Consider the following 22,252-nt stretch of genomic DNA (forward strand, 5'->3'; position numbering starts at 1 on the left):
TGAAACCGCGAGGGCGGAGCCAGACTCGGTACCCCACGCCGCCATTTTGGAAAGGGGACGTTTCTAGATAAATCGTTGACTTGGCGCGTTTGTGGACTGCGGAGCTGTAATTTAATGCTTTAGTTATCGTTTCTGGTTTGTTTATAACAGTGTAACTGATAGAACACAGTAGAAAGATTGTCTGCTCGATCGCTTTTATGGTGATTGTCATATTTAGTTATGAAAATCTGTCAAGAAACCACGTGTTTTATTTTGTGAATGTGATTCCTCATTATAAGTTGCAGCCTTGCTACTGCTGCTGTCTTTTTTGTGAATGAAAAATTCTATCATGTAACCTCTAATATGAATTATTATTATTTTTATTATTATTCTATGTTCTATTATTCTATATTCTATATAATGTATGATTAATTGTTAATGTTTTCGTCTAAAAATACATTGGGTACGAGTCTCACTGCTCCTGTCAGAAATATTTACTATATACTGGCATGTATTACATATTTAATAAAGCATATTTTGTATAAAAAACACACCCTATAACAAATTATAGGAAATATACCTTCATAATCTTTTTGATTTGCCCCTTCCAACATGGCGGATGCGCTGTCCCGGAAGTAGTTCAGGTGGATCTCACATGGGGACGCGTTGATGGGAGTTTTATTTCATGTGCGTTTGTTTTTCTGACCAAAAAAAGTAATTCGGCGTATCAGTAGGCATTTTGGTAAGCTGGTGTTTTGTGTGTCGCTTCTTTAAACTAATACACATTTGACACATTAAACGTGTTTCTTCCATATTTAATACAATCCTAATTAAAGTGCAGGTCCCTTCATGGGTTCTTTGGTCTGTACGCTGGGATGCGTTGATGTCATCACTACAGAGACGCGTTATTCTGATTGTTGCAGGTCTCCATCCTCTGTGCCAGGCTCTGCTTGTGTATCAGCATGTTCAGTCCGCTCAGGCTGGCCGGCTCGGTGGCGGTGAAGCTGGCTTCCTTTCCTCTATCAGCTTGTCGCCATGCCAGTCGCAGTGCCAGTCTTAGTGCCAGGAGCTGGATGGGATCTGCTCCTCACAGTCATTCCCTCCCAGGAAACAGGAGGACAGAGCAGCATGATATTTCAGAGGACGACCTTGACAGGGATGAAGTGGAATCCAAACTGGAGGCTCTTGTGAAGTGAGCACTTGGGATGGGAACACACTTATGTACAAGGGCAGTTGGTATCAATCAGATAACAGGGATATGCACAGATCATTAGGACATCAGTACAAGATTGTAGAATTGCTATCGATTTAAAAAAAAAATCCTACAGCAGAATTAGTATAAAGAGGCAATGAGGCAATAAAGAGGTTGATGTCAAGAAGCTTTTATAATTATTTTAACCATATGAGGTAGTACACAGTGAGACGAGGCAACTTTACTCCAACTTAACGTGCTACATATACAACCTACATACTACATACAGAACACAGAGCTAAGGATTAAAGTAAGTTGTTCCAGCAACATAAAGTGCAACCTGGTGCAAACAGACAATACAAAACAGAACAGTGCAAGAAAATAGCACTGATCAGTATACATTCTGTATACGTTGTACAGTACAATGTGCACAAATGAGAACTAAACAAGTGGGGAACTTGTAAACATATTTATATTTATGTCCAGGTTGAACTGAAGTTTTATGTAACTGATCTGTGACAGTCATGTCAAGTGATCACACAGAGTAGAGGTGTGCATGTGTGGTCAGAGCAGATTTACAGAAATAAATAGGTTCTCAAATGTTTTTTGTTTTGTTTTTGTCCCAGTCCCACATGTACACATGTCACATGTACATCACAGCAAAATTCTTTCTCTTCATGTCCCAGCATGGTTAGGTAGTGGCAAAGGTGTTAAGGTCCTTGTTTATGTGCCCAAGAATGGCAGCTTGTTGAAACTAGAGGGTTTTATAGTATAAATATAACTTACTATAAGTTATAACCTTAACCACTGAGCTACCACTTAAGGCTCTGTGTTCGTGATCATGTGTTGGTTCGATACCCGGAGCTGCAACTTTTGGGTTCTTGATTGAGGCCCTGAACTCCATCTGCTTCAGCTTCATATCATAGGTGATCCAAGCATCCTAAACAGCCGAGGTATGTGACAAAAAGGATTTGTGCTGTATGTATATGTGGCGAATAAAGGTTGTGGCGGTTTTTGCTCCCTGAAGTTACCACATGCACAGACACACTCTGGCCTAATCTTGCTTATTTCTGCAGTTATGATAACATATACACATTGCTCATGAGCTTCATACTTGATCACGTAATGCCGCCTGCTAAAATTAGAATCCGCCTGATTCGTGATTACCAAGTGATCCTACTCCTGACAGAGACAACTCAAGACACTTTCAAGATTTCCTGTGCATTCAGGTTGAAAATGTTCAGCTCAGGTGGTTGGCAAATTCAGCAACTTTAGTGATTGAGAAGGTCAAACGAACGATGTGAAATATGTGTGAAAAGTCAATGAGGCCATGGTGAGTTATTCAGGCCCATATAAAAGGATTTTTTTTTTTTCCATTAGAATGAAAGTGGTCAGTTATTAAAAGTCAGTGCTTAAAAGTCGTTGAATACTATGTATATGTGTGTGAGAGAGAGAACGATTATGCCCCTTTCTCATACCGATACTGTTCTGCTGTCTGCTTACTGTGCAGGAAGGAGAGGAAAAAGGAGAAATCTGCCAAATTTCACAAGATCAGGCGGAAGTTGAGCAGCCCCGGAGCCCCGGAACGAAGATTAAGTTGGGATGCCATTCAGCAAATCAGGTACTGAAGTCGTCAAATAACATACGGTTTATTATACCTCAATCAATCTTCTCTGTGTTGTTATTAATTATTAAGTGTGTTGCTCATTCTTGTGAGGAAATAGTTATTTAGACCAGAGAAATGATGAATGTGGATTGTGTGTGTGGCTGTTGGCACTTGAAAAGACAAGAACAAAACACCATACACACTTTTAATGTAAATTTCCATTACTGTGCCAGAACAATCGCCATCACCACCTGACCATACTGGAGTTATCATTTTAATTCCTGTGAATGTGATGAATATGTTTTATGCTTGGCCTTTTTTCTTCTCATGGTAGGCTGAATCAAGTCACTATAAAACTGAATGTCCCAGTTTGCTCGTCTCTGTTCTAGAAAATTAAAAGTATGTTGTGTCAGTGTTTATAAATAAATAAAGCATCATCTGTTTCTCGAAATTTGTGAACGTATGAAAGTTTGCACAAAAGTAATATATTTTTTTCCTCAGTACCTGCTGCTATAGGTCATTAATTAACTATGGGTTATTAATATATTCATGTCCCTGGTCCACGAAAAGTTTTCCAGCATGCCAATTTCAACGAATAAGTTTATTTAACAGCCTGCTTTGAGTGTCAAAACACCACTGTAATGATATTTACATTTAATCCTTTTATACAGTGATTGGAAGCTGTTTATGTATCTGTTTGTACAAATCCAGCAGATGACGTTTCTTTGTTATGAGAGATTTCACTATCCGTTTTCTTTTAAGTACTGAAAATGAAAAAACTGACTAGAAGTTCTGGTCCATTTTTTTTTAGGTACCTAAAGCAGGAGTCACCACATGAATGGACTGTGCAGAGATTAGCGGAGGGCTTTTCTGTTAGCACTGATGTCATTTACAGGATCCTGCGCAGCAAGTTCGTCCCCCCTCCAGAGAGGAGGCTTAAACAGGACAATAACGTGTTAACCACAATTACACAGCTTTCTCTTGAAGACGGTAAAACGAAGCAGTCACCAAAGGGCCAACTTCCTTTACCCATCAGCACTGTTCCGGCCTTGATTTCCTCCGAGACAACGAGCACAGTCATTGCCCTGACAAGTGGAGCTCTGACACCTGTAACAGGACTGGGTCCAACTGCTGCTAACCTTCCATCAGCTTCAATAAGGACAGCTTCGATATCAACAGTGGTTCAGGAGGCATTACAGGAACAGCCTGCTGTAAACCAAGAGCCTACAGCTATTAAAGAGAGAGATGTAGAAACGGAAGAGGAATGGGATGGAGAGGTTTTCACAGAGGAAGAACTGGAAGAACTTATCCATACTCTACAGGAAAATCCCAGCGCAGTAGAACGGAAAGGCCGGGAGTTTTATGACAGCGATGGCAACTTCTTGTACAGGATTTAAATCAATTGTTGATCGTTTGTATATTAAATGTCGTGTTTGGGCTTGTTCATGTTTGTAACAATTAAATATTGGTCACAGGTGCATTTAAAATGCAAATTCTATATTAAAGCAAACTTAATTCTGGTATCTGAGGAATGTTTGAAGACACAGGGGAGTGGACTCTATTTATTTTCAGAATATACAGAGCAAAAAAATGGCCGATACAAAGGTAATGCAGTTTTATATGTACAAAGCCAGCGTCATGTTATTTACATTGATTATCAAAGGCAAGAAAATTATTACAACCCACAATTCAAAACAACATCTTCAAGTAGGAAACCCCTGTAGTCTTTGTGCTGCAGCCTTTAACCCCAAACGCCACCCGAGTGTGTCGTGACCTATTTGCTAAGATAGCATGCATAGAAGTACACGTTTAAAATGAAATCTAAAACGCAACAGAGAAAGGTTAAATACATAAAATTGGAAGGGAAAAAAAAATCACAAACGGTTTAACCCTGGTTGTTTGCAATAAATTTGAACTCGACCTAATGAGAATCCATCAGTTTTCACGCATGACCCCCCTGAAAAAAGTGACGTATTAATCTGTTCTATCACCTCTGACTACCAATGAAATGATTAAAGATACAATAATCAGCCTGCTTATTGTTAATTATTCAACAAGATGGGCTTAATAATTAGGCACACACCTTCATGTTAGGCACTTGAATGAACACCCTTATTACTTTTATATATATATATATATATATATATATATATATATATATATATATATATATCTGTGCAACAGAATTGAATGTTGTATATGAGAATTTATTGTACTTTGAGCATTGTATATACTAAAGAAAAGAACTAACTAAAAGCATTACTTTATAGAATGTTCTATAGGGCCACTAAAAGGTAGGCAGTTGATAGAACGGTTTAGTTACACTGAGGCTCTCATGAGAAGCAGGAAATGTACCAATCAAACAGTAAACTAGACCTCAAATCACCTGATTTAAAAAGGTGTCACGTGTTCTACTGATTTAAATATTCAAACAGAAAAGATGAGAAAGCTTTCGCATGGGTCGTGTAAGGGGTGGAGGGGAGGAGGGGGGGGTCTGTCCTCGTTCTCAGTTCAACTGGGCAGTTCTGCATTCACTGATCTCACATCTCATGGTCACCTAATCATGACATGGTATCACTTTTTGTTTTGTTTTGGTTGGAATAACTGGTAAATTCACCTGAGCGTACAAACTCAAAATGTGGAAAAATCATGTGTGCTAACTATAACTTTGTTTCCTTCATGTTCAGGGGAAAAAAAAATGAGGGACTCATTGACTCAATGAGTCCCACCTGCCTGTATGTAGGGCTTAAATTTTTTTTTAAAGAATTGTGCTCGTAACTGGACGTTTGACAAAAGCAGCCGTTGGCCTTGTGTTAGAGTTTTGTATTTCACAGTGCAAAAACTGCTGAGCATCACAAAATAAGTCATTATTGTCTTCTATAAAACAACAGTCGGCTACAAAATTATCTCAGGACATATACGGTGTTCTTATAGCTACAACTGCAACATTTCTTTACACCTGTCATGTTTAATAGTTTCCCTTCCACTAAGTAAAATAACCTTCTAAGTGACGGTCTATAATCTATACAGCCACAAGGAGTAGTATAATAACCGTCTACACAGTAGCATTATTTCAGGTAAACTAAATAATCCTTTCTCTTTTTTTTTTTTTGTTGAGAAACTGAGAAAAGTCTGGCCTATGGCTATGCTGATACATCCAGATGCACTGTATCTATGCACTGTATTGCTTTCTGATAAATGTGATAAAACCTTGATAAACCCTTATATTTGTGATAGGATTATAATATCAAATAACAGAGGTGGCGAAATACATCTAATATCAAAAATATATCTAATATCACAGTCTTATTTCATGCGTCTTGTCAAATAATGAGGTGATATGATTCAGTTTTCCCTGGACTAACTTCATAACCCTAAACTCAGTCACGCTGAGTCTGATCTGCATATTTTACTGAAGAAGGTAAAGCATTCTGGAGAAGAGTTAAGTGCCATGACGAGTACCCTGCTGTTAATTCTGAGATAGTGTCCTCCTATAGAGCCGGCTCCCTAGGCAAGATATTATCTAAGTCATTTAACCACTGGCTGTACAGCTAAATTCATGAGATACTTTTATATAGCAAAACTGCAATTCACTCCCACTGAAGAAGCAGGAACTAGAGCGGAGTTATTCGAGGCTTGAAGACGCTCGAGGCTGGGTTGTGCTTCAGAGCAGAAATAGAAACAGCAGCAAAGATGCCCGAGGCATTCAAGGAGACAGAGAGCTCCTGGTTTCTGCTGGTGCTGACTCACTGCTGTTATTCCAGAAGGTCCTGCAGGAAAAAAAGGAGTTGATTTTATTTTCAGGTTTCATTTCTAACCCTAGATACATTCTTAAATGTTTGTAAAATAATTGAAAAATGCACAAATGCACCTTGGAAACTTGGCAAATGACCTTGCTTTGCATAGGTCATAGTAATACTACTTACCTTGAGGTGGCAACATTGCTTACAAGAAAATCTTAGTAGGCAGATTTTTTTTTACCCCCAAACCCCTAGTGAACATTAGCACTATATCTTTCCTACAGACAGAAAGAGATCATGATCCCACCCGCTCGTTTCCTATTGGTTCATAAGATGGAGGTTTGTGGAATTAGAGGTCAGCAAGATAATGTTGTCAAAGAAAAAGAACTGCCACCAAAAGCAACTGCACATCTCTCAAATCCTTTTTCCCAAAACTTCAAGACTTCAGTGAAAAAGCAGACTTTTGGGGATTTTCATATCCTATAACTGTATATAGTAGCACTATGTTAAACCATTACCATTGGTGCACTGTCTAAGTTGCCATACCTCATCCGAATCCTCATGGAAGCTGGTCTTGGGGTGTCCCACCCCACTGATATCCAAAGGTTCGTCCAAACCGTCTATGCCATTAGCCTCTGCGTTGTGCTGCAGGACTGAGTATCTGTGCACCAGAAATCTGCAAACCACAGCAAACAGATACTCCTTCATATATCTCTCCTATTTACTTATTCATAAGCCATAAAAGCATAGCAGCTTTTATTAAAAGTATAATTTAAGTCAGAATGTTAACAGACCTTCCACCACAGACATACTTCTTCACAAAAAGGACCGCAGCCACACAACTGATCAGTAGGACGCCGATAACCACCACAATTATAAAAGCAGAATGATTGGACTTCTCTTCTTCCCCAGTCTGAAAGAAATGTTAAATAAAAATACAGTTCGTGAATGATTTCCTCATTTTAATTGATAATGTACCATTTGATTCAAATGATTTCACTGTAATCCTGATCATCAGCAATCTTTCTGTATTCTTACCTGTAGCTGTGGTTCTAGTAGATCACTGACACACTTCTTTCTCATGTCGATCACTTTACGTTCAGGGTTTACACCACCCTCACACTTATCTCCTGGAATCTTCCGATACCTGACAACAAGAAGAGATATTATTGCAATACGGTAATCATGTGGTTAAACAATTTCCAGATGGGATCAATAAAGTATTCGGATTAACTCAAAATCACCTTGTATTTAATATGTTTTTTACCGAAACAAAAACATGCTTAACATTACCCATTGGTCTGTAGGTGTTCCTTCTTGCCATGGATGCAGAACTCTAGATCATGGCCTTTAAGCTCAAGCTGCTCCAGACACTCTGAGCTGTTCTCTTGGCGGTAATATCCAAAGTCACTGAGAAATGGAGAGCAAAAGGCAGTGATAAGTTTTGAAAGCTAAGGTGATCATTTCTCATTTATTTGTTAGACACAAATCCACTACAGTAAATAAGACTGATGTTCTGTCACTTATCAAAGTTGTGTAATGGGCAAAAAAATTCAAAAGAAATGACACCCAGATGTTACCATGGCATTGTGTGTTGTTGAGCTCATTTATTCCTTTTTTATATCAGGCTTACTATTTTATATAGAATAGAATAGAATAGAATAGAATAGAATAGAATAGAATAGAATAGAATAGAATATGGAAAATGAAACCAACTTTCAATAAAAAAAATATTATGGCTTACATTTTTAGATTACAAAATAGTAATCCAAAATCTTTCCACATATACTTGTTCATGTACATGAACAAATGAAAATGTAATTAAAAACTGTAAATAATATTTAGTGCTGTTTATATAACATTTCTGTAAATTAACTAAGGGAAAGTTTTGGGCAAATCTGTAAATCTAGTGTGGACACTGACCAAAGGTAGTCATCGAGTGTGCAGAGACAAGGCGTGGGCTGCTTGGTGACGACATAGTCACGTCCGTTCCAACACACCGAATCTTTCTTGAGCCGCAGAAAGTGCTCTTTATAACCCAGCATGCAGCCATCATTAGGATCACTGATGTCATCTGAATGTGCCAGCCACTGCACGTAGTCGTTATCGCTACCTGACAACACAAACGGCAGCATAAACAACATAAATGACAACATAATGCTGAGGTTCGTTTACATAACAATGAGAGGCAGTGAGATATAACACCTGCATCAATTCGAATCAGGATAAAGGAAAGCCGCTTACTTACACAGGATGTTACAACAGACTACACACTTTTTGTACTAACCTGATTTCAGCCTGTGTTATATTTAATACTTTATATGAATGGCTTTACTTCCAACAGAGCAGGCTGCTACTGAAGGCTTTGCTTTATAGCTAAACTCTGAAAGGCAGTCGATCTTTAAGACCATATCTGAAATGACTTACAGTCACGGGTGAGCAGCTCTTTGAAGTCGATTGTGACTGAGACCCAGTACTGGTTTAGCAAGGAGTCTTTGTAGCCCCAAATGCTAACATTCATGGAGTGAGCCCCTGGCTCCGAGGCAAGCCCAGTGAAGTATATTGGCTCCTTGGTGAAGGTGTACTCATGCCAGCACTGGCCCTCGTCTGTGGAAAATCTGATGAAACAGAAACTGGTTAGAACATAGGTTCTCAGCTATTTATGACTCATGGCTCACACAACTGACCACAAAATTTTCCCACAGCTCACAACAGGTCAGAACAGACTGGCTAATAATAATGCTAAACAAATGTGTTATAACACAGTGGCATTTAACAAATAATCCAGAAAATCCAATAACGTTTGATACTTTAAAACATGGGCTAATATGGAGGTACATTTAAGATCTTTAACTGACACTGAAACAGAAATAAAAATAAATAAAATAAAAATGCTGATTTTATGTAGCAACAACTACATATTGCAACTATCTGTATTGAAGGCTCTTAGTTTTTCCAGAGTAGTGATTCCATTTGGTTAATGCAACAACTTATTTCAAAACATAAAAATCTGAATTTTATTTATTTTTATTCAATCTTGTTTCTTTTATTTGATTACATTTCCCCCCAAGCATTCCCAAACTCCGGCAATAATTTTGCTACATATCTTCAGGAGGAAAGCATGTCAAAGTTTTAATGGCAGTTTGATTAAATTCAAAGTATGTTAAATGAATGTAAAATGATTATACAATTTACATGTAGATCAGATCAGTTTTGGTTAAAAGCCTTCTCATATCGAAAACCACTGCATAAATAGCAAAGCCAAAAGATTAAAGATAATATGGCAGCATTAGAGATTACCTTGTTTCAGCAACATATTTCAATCTTGCAACATTTAGTCAAGGTACTCACTTAATCTGAGAAATTGGCACTGTGGGGTTATGCTCCACGGCCACCAGCAAGCCTCCTGAGTCCAGGATGGCATAGTGATGAGGACCCTTGAGAGCACGCAGCCATGTGTAGCCGCCATCATCAGACACATATATATCAGGAGTCAGCACTGATATAGCATCGCCGACACTGCCTGAAAGTGAGAGCAGTATTGCTTTGTCAAATCCAGGAAAGATTAATAATGTTTGCTCAATACAGGTATTATATTGCATAGCGCTAAGGTATCTGTATTAATAATTAAGACACTTTAATAAGGCTATATACTTTGTATCCCATAATTAAAGATAGAAAATGCAATGGAAAAATACTCCTGTGCTAAATAATTTGGAGTTAGACTTGGACGTGTGTCAATCATAACTCCAAATTATTTAGCACAGGAGTATTTTTCCATTGCATTTTCTATCTTTAATTTTTTTACTGACAAAACGCTGAAAATGGCGGCAAATTCAGGAAACCAGCAACACTGTTTTTACACCAGCACACGTTTCCACCGGTTTGAAAGCCAAACCAGATATAAGAACTTCCTAATGCAGATGTAAAAATAATAACCATGAATGCGGTTATCTTGCTTCGAGAGATTTTTTTCCCACTACATTTCAAATCCATTTCCATACACAGCATTTTTAGTTAGTTTGTTTGTTGCTAGACTTAGCATTAGAATTGCATGTTACTACATTTATTCAACTGAGAAAAAAAACAGTAACAGTCATTTACACACCAAAAACATTAAAACTTTCTGTACTGGTAAAAAAAAATGTAAATCAAATTCGTAATTAACCAGAGTTAATTATTAACAAGTCCTGCTGGGTCTACTGACCATGTGAGCATGAAACAAAATGTAGACATAAGCTTTATGTAAGACTGAGTGTATGCAATTGTGTAATATGTGTGAGAATGTACCATGAGCAATTATTAGTCCTAGTGCATTAGGCTCAGTCAAAGGCAGCACTGGAACATTCAGCTTCATAGACATACTGTAAGAAGCATGAATATGAAGACTACACTGTAAGAGAAGAAAATAAAAAGTAGATTAATACACACAAATGTACTGCACAGCACACTGCATTGTTTAATAAGCAACACAAGCAACATAGAACTATGTTCTACAAATGATTTAAAGCCTAGTGATTTTTCTTCTTTGTACTTCATGTTAATAAGCTGCTGAGAAATGTCAGGGCTGGTTTAAATCATACATCTGACTATACAATGACTGGAGGCAGCAACAGCCAATCAAGAGAGTGAAAGAGAATAAAAAAGTATGATACTACTATTACAAAAAAAATATTTTAGTTTGTTGAACTGACAAAGCAATTATCTATTCCCTAATTTGTAAAAAATTAGTGAATTAAAAAAAAAATAATCATCCAATTTATGTGGAATTGTATTGTGAAGTCATTTCAGTAGCTAGTGTCTAACAGGAGTGTTGTTCAATTTCTGTATTTCAAAATGTATCGCTCTACTGGCGTCATTAGTATATAATTTACATACATTTTATTACATAAATTTGATCTAAGTAGGCGGTGTAATGGATGGACAAAAGGTAGGAAAAGTGCAGCACAGCCCATGTTTGAAAGATTTTTCCAAAGTTAACTTAGAATAAAATTTTCCTACCAAAGAGAAAAATTCAAAATGTGTACTTCCTGTAGATTCAAATAATTTCCTTCACATTTCAATGACGCTGTGAAATGCTGTCCAGTTATTTATTAAACACCTGTGTTTCACTGGAAACTCACCTTATTTTTATCTTTAGCTGTGGAATCACACTGGCTGTTCTCTGGTTTCTTCAAGGGCACCCACTCTCCTCCCTGATCAAACGTCACTACAGTCTGTACAGAGCTGTCTATGATCGGGAAAACAAACAATCAATAGTCTAGTCAGGTGGTTTCTACAATGGTACTGTTCATAATATTTACATTCCAACATATTCCAGCCTCTCATCCACACAGACGTACCTTCAGATAGTATACTGGTCATGAACACTCCTCTGAGCGATGTGACGTTTGTGAAGTCGTTGTCACCTCCTGTAGCTGTGTAGAGGTGGCGCTCCAGTGATTTGGAATACACCATGCCCCTGTCGTCTGACACATAGATGGTTCCAAAGCCAGTGTCTGAGGACAAGAAGACGACAAACATATTCTTAAAAGCGTTACGGCCGTTTTTCCTATGTTAAGGTCTTTACAGCGTGTTTATGCGTACAGTATGCCGACTTTCTGTTACAGATCTGCTCTCAATTCTTAGAAATAGGCTAATGTCCATTTGTCACAATGCGTATATATGACAACATATGAGGCTAAACAGCCCTTTAAGGTTATGCAAGCACCTGCGTATTGGTACTGGGAACGGAGGAATTCTAAGAACACTGCAGCCAAGATGTTCACTGCCAAAACTTACTTGCTATGTAAATAGGCACAGTCACAGGCACTTAGTGCTCTGCAATTGGACAGAGTCAGCTGCACTTAATTATTCTCAGCATGAGAAAAAAATATTGTGGTAGTATCAGAGTGCAACAACAGTTTTATTATTTGCATGTAGTACGCATTATAGAGATGGAAAGTCCCTGTTCATAGGTCATAGTCATATGGGGGGCGACAACTCACCCCCAGGTTCATCTACATGCATAAAGACCATTTCATCATTGGCGGCCAGTATCGAGTAGAACTGTTCATGGCCTACAGGAGGAAGCTGAGCCATGTTCCACTCCTCACCCTGGTCTGTGGACACATGGATCATCCGCATCATTCCCTAAGTGAGACATAACATTTAGACCCGGTCCATGATTTTTTTTACACACCCACATACAAGGCATACAACTCAAACATTACAGAGGTCTTGACACATACAGAATCTTAATACTACGACAGTGTAATGCTTACTGTTCCAGTCATGACTGAGGCGAATAGGAAACGGCCACCAATCCCAAAAGAGTAGATCTTTTCAGCGATTTTCTTCAAGTTCTTGCCATAGTCTAATGATTTCATCAGAACAAGCTGCCCCCGGTCATCTAAAAAAAATAAATAAAGCCACAATGTGATAGAACAGCATTCAGGAAATTGCAAAAAGAACTACACCCTTGGCCTAGCACTGACACTGCACCTAGTTAGTGGGGAAGCTGAGCATTAATTAATTTCAATGTGGCGAAATAAAAGAAACACCCAAAGTCATTTGTGGGGTATTTTAGTTGGAATTAACTTTATCTTTTATAGAATCCACTGTGATTTTACTTCAATCTGAATGAGTTGTATGAATGTTTGAACTCTCGAATGAAATCTCCGGCAAAATTACAAAAGGACTGATTTTTAGCACAATGGCGATTTGATCATTTTCATCCTATCGAGACGAAAATCCTTGTGGTTTTACAAAATCCCATCTAATGAATTTCTTGAACACAGAAATTTAGTGGTGTTTGTGCTCATTTGAAAGTTCTTCCAGCATTTACGTATACATCACTAAAAACATTTAGCTACTACAGATCGTGTCACTTTATCTCATTGACCAGTTAATTAGACAGAGATCAAAATGGACTGTAATTAAATTAGTCATAACAGTTACAGCATAAAGCCTCATTTTATATTTGCATATTGCATAATTGTATGGCTCTGGAAAAACATATTCAGGACCCAATAATTGAATCATATTATCATGTTATCAGAAACTCCTTTATAGGGCATTATTGTATAGCTGTCAACACACAAGTGCTTTCCAAAAAGGAAACAATTTCACACATTCCCGTTCCTGCCACGCCATGGGTCAACAATACAATGCTACTCACAGCAGGATCCATTCAGGGTGGTGGAGAAGAAGAGTGTGTTGTCTTCACCCCTGCAAAGACACATACAATTCCCTTTGTTAAAGGTCTGCTTCACCTTTCTATAGGGAAGCTACGACTTTATTTCAATATAAGCAAATGTCCAGAATTTGTTTGCTTTTCTCCTGAAAGGAGAAATCATGGGCCACAAGCTTAAATAATGAACATGGAGGTTGGTTAGTAATTATTTTAAGTTGTTAAATAATGCATTGCATGCTGATTTATTCAACACAGCTAATTATTCAATGCAGCTTAAGCACCGTTGCAAGGTTGCAGGCAGCTTAAGTAACTCATTATTGTGGATAGAACTGGACTTCATTTATCAGCCTTGATATAAAAATGTTACTGTAAATGTTTTCATATATCAAAACTGAACGAATAATTCAGTATCAAATTATTCCAGCCACATTCACACAAGTTTCATTGCTGATTTTCTTTATACTTGTGTGTTTATAAATGGTAATAAGTTAAAGTAAAGTGCCTTCACAGCACAGCTAGAGTGACTCCTAAAACGAGCGACTGCTATATCGTCCAGTGATATAGCTATTTCTTTTGGATTGCTTTCTTTCTAATGATTAACATAAAACAAATATTTTAAGTAAACTAAAAGAAATAAACTACTCAATCTTGTTAATGTAGCCTGGAAAAATTTCCAGTAACTAATGCCAATTACACTACACGGTTTGAGTTACATTAGTGAGTCTCTGTAAATGTAAATATACAAATTCCAAAGCTTTCTTAGAACAATGTTTTTACGAACATGCCTTGTTTGAATGTAGTTTATAAATAAATAAGGCCCATTGTCTCTAATTGAGATCCACACACAGCTCTAACAGAAACTTGGCAACTCAGTCCGACATCCCACTGCTGAAATGCAGAAAGGATACATGAGCCTTCTCACACACCTGGGTGTCAAATACTCTTTTCAAATGTTTCCTTAGCGCTGAAGCTTTGAATCTTGTGTTGGCAAAGCTGACTGCTTGATCCTGACCTATTTCACAAGCTGTTCTAGGCAAGGACGCGTCTATCAGTATGTGGAGTTTGCATTGGCGACGGGCAGAAGAATGTTTTCTCTATTGAGGTAAACATATAAATATCAAATGTAAACAGTCCTACTATTGGTTCTTTGGCTGATACAGAAGTAAAACAAAGAGAGCAGTTAAGCTCGTCCCTGACTTGCTCGTATAAGTCACATGTTTATTTTGCAATACATTCTTTCAGATGTTCCAGATCACATTCCATGTTCAAGTGCAAGGACACAAAAACAACCTGAGATTATTCCTTTTAAGAAATAGAAAGGCTGCAAATTCCCCCGACTGGACATGGAGCTGTTTCCTTAAAGAGGAAATATTGCATAGAGTCTCATTTCGTTTTGTAAATGAAGTGAGGGCCATCGAGGCTCAAGTTTGCAAAGGCTTAAAGGCTCTTACCATTTCACCACACACACAGTGCTGTAGATTTTTTTCCATGTTTTGGCAAAATCCTCTGAAATCCAGAGGTCATTCTAAAAAAAATAAATAAATAAACAAAAATAAAAAATACAGCTGAATACACTTATAAGATTTATAAGCTAATACCAAGACAGGGAAACAGAGAGCGGGAAAGTACAATACTGTATTAATGGTATTAGAATTAGTTTCACTAGAAACTTGATATATAAAGTATAAAATACAGTAAGATGAACAATTATTAAAAATAATTAACAGTAAATTAACAATTAAATATTGTGCTGCAGCATGACACATAGCAGAGTTATTGTTGTCACCTTAATCTGAACTATTTTACCAGTAACAGTAAATGTTTTATTTATTATTTAAGTTTTTAGTCATAGTTCCTATTATCACTTATGTAAAAAATTATAACATATATTATAACTTTCCTAAATTCCCTCAACAGCCTCACTTTTCCTAATAACTCAGATTGCAATGTGAAAAACAAACCGAAAAGCAAAGGCTTTATGATGGCAGAAAACATACTGACTGTTAAAACAAATACTGACAACCAAGTTCTATAAACATCTAACAGGAAGCTCAAATCTTTGTTAAATAGCAGCACATAGCAAACAGCTTTTTTAATCGGTTCATAATTAGACTCTTTTTTTTTTTTTTTTACGATAATTTGATGCATCCCTCATACAAGTCCCTTTGAGTTGTTGCTATAGCATTGATAATGTATTAGCCAGCAACAGTCAGCAACTATTGTAAGGGAAAAAAGAATCACCCAATCAGGTTCAAGGATTCTGTAGTGTAGTGGTATAATACCAGACATATTACAATTTAGCCACGGGTAGTGCTGGCATCTTTCTAAGCAGGACTAATAGGAAAATAATTATCTAAAAATATATATTTAAAAAGCCACACACAGCTTAGCCTGACGATCATTTGTAATAGAAAAAAATTCTAGGAGTGGGGAGAAAAATAAACATTTTAATGTTAAAACTCAACATGCAGGTTTCCTCATCATGGCTGGGATTGACTTGCCTGAAGCAATTGGGGGAAAACAGAATTGGAAACTTGGGCAGGTCTGTTACTGGTGCTAATGTGTTTCAAAAGACACACCCCAATTTGGTGCAGAGCATGCTCTAACTCTGTAACAAACATGTTATACAACAAATTCAAATCATTCTTTGGGCTGCTCTGAGGTGGGAGGGCGTGAGGGAGGAAAGAAGGAAGGGAGACAGCAGAACAAGAAGTACAAGATGTACAACAACAATCCCAATCATCATCCCGTACCAAGTGTATTTGATAAGAAAGAGGGCATGGAGAACATATATCAGATCATAAAAACCAAAACTGTCATAGTTGCAGTTGTGTGAATGAAACCAATCTGAGTGACCAGAGATGATTTAGCAGTAAGTGATTGTAAAATGGTTATTTTTCTCTCTCTCACCTTGACACTGATAGCCACGAGGACATTGGAATTTTCGGGATTATACATAATCTGCATGCGAGGGTTGAAAGGCAGGTCTAACGAGTTAAAGCTCCTCCCAAAGTCATTGGAAAGGAAGATCCTGGATTCACTGCTTCCAGACACATCTCCTGTCAGGATCACCTGGAAATAAAGAACAAATTTTAATACTAAAAAAAAAGATCATTAGGGGAAGTAGAAAGGTCAAAGTCTACCCTGGTGTCTTTGTGCTAACCTTTAAGCATAATATTTAGATTTTGGATTTAAGTAGCAAGCCTGTTAAACCTGCCTCGATATACAGTGTTTAATGTCAAACAATATGAATATTTAATGAATGGTTGGCATCAATGAATTTTTTATTGTTTAAGATCGGTTTACCAAATTCTGGACATTACTACTACTCAAACTCACCTTCCCAGAATTCTCAGGGCCAATGGCAATCCCAAACTCGGTGCTGATAAATGTGTTGTTAATAAGATCTGTGATGTCTGTGAATGTTTTTCCAAAGTCTTGACTGAGCCGGAGATAGAGAGAGAGAGAGAGAGAGAGAGAGTAAGAGAGAGAGAGAGAGAGGAGATGGGTTGAAAGGTACAAACATACAGATGTTAAAATAGAATTTAACGATAATAGAAAGTGTGTGAAACAAAATCACATGCAGCTAAACAGGAAACACACAAATATCGCCATGTTATAATGTAACTCACCTTCTGTAAAGTTTGGACTGGCCAAATCGTAACATGAAAATGGGCATCTGGAAAGTAGTCAAGGCCAGCACGACCTGGCAAGAAGTAAAAAGAGAACGTTATTTGCACTTCCATGGAGTAGGAGCCGGCAATTCTCCATGCTACTGACACAATAATAAAGTCCTATGATCTTTCACATACACAGAAGGAAAGACAATTGAGTGTAATGAAGCTATAATATAATGACTGTAGCTAAACATGCATAGTTCCAGGACACCTAAACGATATAAAGCGATCAGCTTTAAAAACTTTTTCAGATAATGAAAGGAATGACATTATATTCATCTGAACTCATGACAAAAACATAGGGAACAAGTGATAATCAAGTAACCCGATCTTGTTTGTACAGCGAGCTATAAAGTAGCAAAAACACTGGTTCACACTTATATGATGAAGTAACAGCTTCTCAAACAGGAAGCGATCTCTGTGCAGCTTAACCACACTGATAAACTGATGGCCTGCGAAGGCATTCATTTTACAAGTAGACAATTATTTGACTTCTTCAGAAACATGCTGGCAGTTCAGTTTCTTTTGTACTAGGCAGTAATACAATGAGTCCTTCGACTGAAAAGAAACTTTCTTAGCCAAACCACAACTTTTAGCCAAAACTGTGACTATTTTGGTTATGTTTTGCATCATCAAACTAATCTTCATTAGTGCATTTATACGCTGATCATGGTGAAAGTAATTCACATATTATCCTTTAAGTCACTTAAATAAATCTTTGTATACATTAAACTTGGATTAATTAGGAATATCATAAAGATGACACTCACCCCTGTTCCATCACCTATCCAGGCAAGAGCCACCGATCCACTGAGATCATTAAATTTGCTCTGTGAGTGAGAAATCAACAATTATAAATACTAAACACTGGTTGAAAAAAATAGCAAAATAAAGAAAATTACAATGCAGTATGACATTTGCCAACATAATTGCAAATAATAAAAATGGGCCTTGATTGGCCAAGTTTACATACAATGCTGTTAATGCTGTTAACCATTGCACATTACAGAGTTTAGCAGGTACTCGTATTCAGAGCGCCTTTCAAAGTGCTCTGTAGTCTCCATTTAAAAGATCCTCATGCTAATGTAAATAGGTCAGGGACTATGAATACTATCAAGCTCACACCAGACGCACCCAGAAATAAAGGTACCAAACTGTACTGTTTCTTGTCACTTGGGTGGTACCCCCAACGAGTACACCTTTTTTTATAACCAAAACACAACGCACTACAGGGCATACAATGATACTAAAGGTATGAAAGACCATTTCTGGATTGTACCTTACACATTTGTATTGATATGATTAAGGTGTCTAAAGAGTTTTTCAGAGATTCAACTTTATTGTCATTGTGCAGGGTACATGTACAGAGCCAATGAAATGCAGTTAGCATCTAACCAGAAGTGTATATATAGCTTATTTACAAGTGGCAGTGTAATAAATAAGAGTATGAGGTTATACAGAAGGTGTAGTAATATGTACATTTAACTGAATAAGGGTATATATATAAGTATGATACAGTATAAAGTGGTATGACAGATAGAGCTGTACAAAAGGAATGTCATTATGATATATATATATATATATATATATATATATATATATATATATATATATATATATATATATATAATAAACACAATAAATATGGATGGACATACAGAAGTTTAATGAGTTTTTGGGTGGTGCAAGGATGCATGATTTTAAAGTGGTGCAAAATAGTGCAAAACACAGACGAAAAGTGACAGTGCAGTGGTGATTGTTAACACCATATCAGCTGTTCAGTGCAGAAACAGCCACGGGAAAGAAGATTTACACTTTGTATTTGCCAAAACGTGACGTTTTAAAGTAAAAAACACAGTGCGCCTAAGACGAAAATACTCTAGGGCAAAATACAGAGGGCATCTAAGTCCCCGAACACGACAGTTTAATCCTATAACCTCTTTAAGCATCCCCCTCGCTGTCTCAATTTGATCACAGAAAATTATATGAAGCACCCTTGGAAATCGGACGCTGGCATCGGTGTTGCTTTTAAACCAGCTCGACTGAAAGAGAAACAAAGTGTGAGCGAACAGGCGTTGCAAACATATACAAGTGTGGTTGCTGTGGTTATGTTTGACAGATGAATACGCAGATACAGGAGCAGGTTTTAAAGAGTGACCGTGCAGGTTGGCCGAGCTGCTCGAGTGTGGAATGCAAAACACTACTTCAGGTGTAACTTGTACTTCAATTCAGCTGCCTGCATTCACACAGAGCTTGCTTTCTGCTCTTTTCCAACCATCTTTTCATCAACTGGCAAATAATAACACCCTCAGAGAGAGAAAAAAGCAAGCTATGACAGATGGCCCTCAATATTGGGCTCTAAACTGAAAGCTTCGAGCCTCAAATCATTGCTCAAATCTCACGTTTCACCAGTCCAAGCTTTCGGGACATGTTGATAAACATTACTGACCAACTCTTCAAAATAATTCTCTCGAAATGATATAACCTACAGATAAAATCATATTGAATATGGAGGATGTATATAAGAGTATGAAGCGAAAACAAAACAAAATATCACATTGAGCAATATTATTGCAGCCATTGTAGCAACAGGAAATTACATTCAATATATACAAATGTGTTGTCAGAATGTATTTTTGACTATTTGTCAGAAATATATAATATAATTCTTCAAGAGTAAATAGTTTGAGGAAGAGAAGAGCCTGTGGAGGATATTGGTGTTACAATGAAACAAGTTTACCATCTTTAAAACAGGTGGAAAACAAGGAACTATTACAAAGCATCCGAGTTAATGTTATTTTAATATATTGTAATGTAGACCAACATGACAATGTGATATAACCACAACGTAAAAGTGATAAAGGTGTTTAAAAAAAAATGAAAGAAAGGCGATAGTATTAGTGTATTTCTGTATTATTAATGATCGGTAACTGGAAGTCAAAGAGTCTGAGCGGAGAGTTTGACCAGAAGCCATAAGGTTGTATGACAGGCGTGTGGAGGTGAGGGACTGGGAGAACCGGTTTCTACTTACAGTGTGTGTGTTGTTGGATAATTGGGAGTTATAATCCTGTAGACCTTTACAGGTGTCTCCTTGGTCATCTGCGCTTCGCTTCTGAACGCTATGCCGTCCCGAACCCCGCACCGCCGTCCCGAGCTTCGCGTCCACATTCATGTGAAGAGAGTGCGGGTTACGCGACGTTCCGCCGAAATCCGAACTCAGCACGACGGAAAAGCAGGACAGCGCCAGAATAAAGTGCCACAGCCGTCCCATGGTTTTATATCCAGTGTTTTCACGCTCGTAGTTTTTCCAGCCCCGGTTATTTGCGAAATTGCCAAATTGCGACTGTACCCACCGCCGCCGCCGCTGCCGTCATCAACAAAAATACAGTGGCAGTGACACCGAGCTACCGCTCTCTCCTCATCGCAGTCTCAGCAGGGCTTCCGACACAAAAGGATTTGCTGCTCTTCGGGCGCGCAAAAACAAAAATACAAATCGTATTCTACACTACAATTAAAACTCTGTAAAATCCTGTAAAATAATTCTGATTTAAAAATACATATTTAATTCCTGGAAATCCTGCAGCGCTCGTACCTACCGACTAGGTAAACGAAAAGGTACAGCGGTGAGAGTATCTATGCACCTTGCAAAGCCTTATCGCTGATTGGCTGATGTGTCGAGCGACTTCGATTGTGATTGGTGCGTACGGTGGAGCTCAGGGTTTGTTTGAGCTCCGTCTATAGTTTAGTTGAGAAGTCGCTGATGAGCGCCGCATGCATTTAAATAACAGCACACAGAATCCTGGATCCCTGAGAACATCCGGGCATCTGACAACAACAACAACACCTACAACAACAACATCAACGACATCATCCAGCACGAATCATCTACAAACGTGTTTAATAATCTATAATGAGTTGCTAAAGTTTTAATGCTTGTAGTACTGTAGATGCCCAAGACTGTCTAATTGTATTGAAACACGTGTTAATTGTTGAATATATTGTTGAAAATATAAATCTTAAGATCAAACAAAAAAAACAGTATAAAAAACAGTTTTCCAAAAGATCATATCAGTTTTTATGATGTTGCACAACCGGTTAACAATAATCTTTATGTTGTAGTGCTTTTTTTTACCATACAAAAGATATACATACTTAAAGGGAGGAAGCTTGGCTTATGGATCTGAACTACACTTGATCTTTTGTGAAAGAAAGATATAATTCTACAAAAAAAGTCCTATAAAATATTTTTTAAACAAAACCCCATGTACCACAATTGCGGAATATCCTCTTAAAACTTATGGAAAAATTTATTAAACAAAAGTTCACCTTAGTATTCAGGTGGTCGTAAGTGCTCATGCATGATCTGTGTATAAATATGAAGTGCACATTTCAATAATTGTGGGATTGTATTGAATTCCAAATTTATTTCACATATTCACATATTCGTTTAAGCTGATAACTCTCATTTACTGTAGTCAATCAAATAAAACATTTACAATTATTTTAAGATTTAAAAATAATATCTAACAAATTAGGATTTTAAGACTTAAATTGTAATAAGAACATTTTAAAGAACTTAAATCTTAATTTGTCTTAAATATCAATTTATTGAATGTGTTATTATTGATTATTGAATGTGTTATTATTGATTAAACGATTATATATGATTATATGATTATGTTGTATTTACTACAGTAACTAAGAGTTACTGATTGTTTTAAGAATAACAGCTGCAATAATTTAGGAATTTAAGACTAAATTGTTTTAAAGTAAATTTTATAGAACATAATGTCTTTAAATACCAAAAAAAACGTGTGAATATATTTTCTGTCTATATGCATATATACACACACACACACAGCTTTCAAACACAACAACCGTCAA

General features: G+C 37.2%; 2 protein-coding genes across 3 annotated transcripts; one reads left to right on the plus strand and one right to left on the minus strand.

Annotated features, from left to right (window-relative positions):
- Positions 1-46: 46 nt before the first annotated feature.
- Positions 47-4,321, plus strand: ngrn (neugrin, neurite outgrowth associated). Of its 2 annotated transcripts, XM_046871858.1 has the most exons (5): positions 47-200; positions 619-721; positions 903-1,171; positions 2,682-2,792; positions 3,589-4,321. In XM_046871858.1, the coding sequence occupies exons 3-5, from the start codon at positions 942-944 to the stop codon at positions 4,172-4,174; spliced, it is 927 nt and encodes a 308-aa protein (XP_046727814.1). In that variant the 5' UTR covers positions 47-200; positions 619-721; positions 903-941; the 3' UTR covers positions 4,175-4,321. The 2 variants fall into 2 exon arrangements, with proteins under 2 accessions (XP_046727814.1, XP_046727815.1); XM_046871859.1 differs by lacking the exon at positions 47-200 and having other exon boundaries at positions 616-721.
- Positions 4,312-21,015, minus strand: sort1b (sortilin 1b). Its single transcript, XM_046871841.1, has 20 exons — positions 20,400-21,015; positions 18,139-18,198; positions 17,324-17,397; positions 17,031-17,133; positions 16,602-16,763; positions 15,143-15,216; positions 13,677-13,726; positions 12,781-12,908; positions 12,505-12,649; positions 11,860-12,015; positions 11,641-11,747; positions 10,808-10,910; positions 9,869-10,040; positions 8,945-9,135; positions 8,441-8,630; positions 7,811-7,927; positions 7,556-7,664; positions 7,312-7,430; positions 7,064-7,193; positions 4,312-6,547 (listed from the first exon to the last, which is right to left on the minus strand). Exons 1-20 carry the CDS (start codon positions 20,637-20,639, stop codon positions 6,533-6,535), a joined length of 2,445 nt encoding a protein of 814 aa, XP_046727797.1. The 5' UTR covers positions 20,640-21,015; the 3' UTR covers positions 4,312-6,532.
- Between the last annotated feature and the right edge of the window lie 1,237 nt (positions 21,016-22,252).

The sequence above is a fragment of the Silurus meridionalis genome, chromosome 17, assembly GCF_014805685.1.
Source record: "Silurus meridionalis isolate SWU-2019-XX chromosome 17, ASM1480568v1, whole genome shotgun sequence".
In the NCBI taxonomy this organism is placed as follows: domain Eukaryota; kingdom Metazoa; phylum Chordata; class Actinopteri; order Siluriformes; family Siluridae; genus Silurus; species Silurus meridionalis.

Excerpts from the sequence above, each read along its gene's own strand:
- ngrn (XM_046871858.1), top strand. The coding sequence starts at position 942 with ATGTTCAGTCCGCTCAGGCTGGCCGGCTCGGTGGCGGTGAAGCTGGCT. Across the intron at positions 1,172-2,681 it reads AAACTGGAGGCTCTTGTGAA|GAAGGAGAGGAAAAAGGAGA; the intron begins GTGAGCACTTGG and ends CTTACTGTGCAG. Across the intron at positions 2,793-3,588 it reads GATGCCATTCAGCAAATCAG|GTACCTAAAGCAGGAGTCAC; the intron begins GTACTGAAGTCG and ends ATTTTTTTTTAG.
- sort1b (XM_046871841.1), bottom strand. The coding sequence starts at position 20,639 with ATGGGACGGCTGTGGCACTTTATTCTGGCGCTGTCCTGCTTTTCCGTC. Across the intron at positions 8,631-8,944 it reads AGAGCTGCTCACCCGTGACT|GTAGCGATAACGACTACGTG; the intron begins GTAAGTCATTTC and ends TTGTGTTGTCAG. Across the intron at positions 7,194-7,311 it reads AAGTATGTCTGTGGTGGAAG|ATTTCTGGTGCACAGATACT; the intron begins GTCTGTTAACAT and ends TGTGGTTTGCAG.